At 36.0% G+C, this 2,229-nt stretch overlaps 1 protein-coding gene across 1 annotated transcript; it reads right to left on the bottom strand.

Annotated features, from left to right (window-relative positions):
- Positions 1–677: 677 nt before the first annotated feature.
- On the bottom strand, positions 678–1,664 carry LOC118836403 (vomeronasal type-1 receptor 3-like). The gene has a single exon (XM_036743712.1). It carries the CDS (start codon positions 1,662–1,664, stop codon positions 678–680), a length of 987 nt encoding a protein of 328 aa, XP_036599607.1.
- Positions 1,665–2,229: the final 565 nt, after the last annotated feature.

Genomic DNA, 2,229 nt, shown 5'->3' with positions numbered 1-2,229 from the left:
CTACACTCTGCAAAACCTATAAAATGAGCATGGTCCTTTTTCTCTGGGTCTTTGGCATATATGGAAGGAATCAGCTGACCCATTTACAGCATGCCCCTTTTAATAAATGTTATCTTGCTGGAAGAATTGCCTCAGTTTACCTTTGGTTAAATTTCACTTATGACAATGTATTCCTTATACTAGTCCTGATGAGGGACAAGGTTCACAAAACCTTCTCCTTCTCTGTCTCTTTCAGATAATTCTTACCTATCTTTGTAGATCACAGGTAAAATGTAGTATCTTCCCCTTCATATGTAGAAACAATTGATAGACATTTCTCCACTATCCGTCCATTGTCAGTACGAACTGCTGTTCTGAAGATCCCATTTGATTTTATGACAAACACAAATTTCCAGAGTAGAATGGGAATAATTAATAAACATTTCGGGAATGAGAGTCAAAATGGTCTTTAGAAACTGAGACTGAGGATCACAACAAAAGGACATCAGAGTAGGCTAGATGTAAGGTATATGTAAATTGGTTTTTTAACTTTAAAGCTCTATACAAATGCTAGATATGATGAAGGTTATCATTGTCACTAATGTCTCTTATAGGTTCTAAGACCTATAATTCTTTGATCTTATTGGGTGCTGGCTTGTTCTCATCAGCTTCTTAAAGAGTGCTAGGAAGGGGAACATCTAAGGAAAAGAGTCTTGGGTTTTTTTCTTTCCCCAGAGTGAATAAAATAAATGGTGAATTTGGGAATCAGAGCCGATAAGCACAAATGGACTGATGGTTGGGAAACATGCATCCAAGAGAGCTGATATTGGAATCAACCATTGATATTTATCAAACTGAAAGAGATAAAATGAAAAAATGGAATTGATTATGTAGAAGGAGACATAGGTGCTCACCAATACCAAAATGGTGTAAGTGGCTTTAATCTCAGGTGACTTTCTTGACAAGAGGCTGGAGCTATGAATATGCTGGACTTGTTGATGGTGTCTTTGCAGGAGATGCACCAGGTAGCCACTGGCCATGACCATAAAACCCACACACAACAAATCATGAATACAGTACATAATTACAGATAGTGACACTTGGAATGAGGTTGATGCATAATCTGAACAGAATCCTATATTCCATATCTTTGTGTTGTTACTTCTTTCTGTAAAGTTCTGCATAGTCACAAACATAGAGATATTCATCAGTATGTGTAGGACCCAGGAGAAAAAACAAAAAGGTAAAACGCATTTTGACGTACAAGTTTTGACTTCTGACCATATGGAAGAGGAAATAGGACTGATGATGATAACCTGGTAACCACTCAGAAGGCAGGTGATGCTGACAGAAAGACTATGGGCAACTCGGTGGACAAAAACAGTAACTCTACACCCAACACGATCCAGAAAAATTTTCAGCCCTAAATCAACCATTGTTTGAGGGACTCCCTTAGAAATGAGCCCTAAAGAATTGGCCAAGGCTAAGTGGGAAAAAATGTAGTCCACAGGCCTCATCCGGGTGCCACTTAGGAAACTGGAAATACGATGTCTAAGAAGGAAGAAGTTTCCCAGTAGACCAGCTCCTGTCTGCATGAAGAAGAAAATGCCTAGAACTAAGTCAAGAAAAATAATTGTGTCACAGAGAAAAGTAATAAAAAGAAAAAAAAGAAAGTTTTCAAACATTGTTGGAGAGCATTTGCTATTGAGATTGATTCAGACTTGGAATGCTCAACCTGACTTGTATTTCCTGAATCTGCCTTTGATTGTGGGCAAGGGCAGATACCTAAACACTTGAAAGCAATATAAGTGAAGCACCACAATTTCGCTAGGTTATCAGAAGACTTTTTTCAGTCACTGAGAAAGATTGATAAGACTGGGAAATACAAGCTCAATTTTAATCAAAAACTTCAGAATGGAAAGACAGTTAATCCAATCCATTATTGAAATAGGCAAAAATTCAATAAAAAAGAAACATGATAAATGATATAACTGAATAGATTATTAAAGAAATTGAATCTGATATCTATATGAAGAAAGCTTAATGGAAATAAAATGCATTATTTAAGTAAAGGTGGAAGAAAATATGTATTGTTCATGTTTTGAGGCAAAAGTATATAGATATATTTAGAAGTTAAGGAATCCTATGCTATACTTAAGATCATATTGTGACAAACAAATCGTGGTTCTAAGGAGAACAAATTAAATAAATATGGAATATTTTAAATTGTACTTCACAAATGGCTCAGTA

The sequence above is a fragment of the Trichosurus vulpecula genome, chromosome 2 (genome assembly GCF_011100635.1).
Source record: "Trichosurus vulpecula isolate mTriVul1 chromosome 2, mTriVul1.pri, whole genome shotgun sequence".
NCBI classification, from domain to species: domain Eukaryota; kingdom Metazoa; phylum Chordata; class Mammalia; order Diprotodontia; family Phalangeridae; genus Trichosurus; species Trichosurus vulpecula.
Note: the sequence above shows the minus strand (reverse complement) of the source record. Positions and strands in the feature narration are given on the sequence as shown.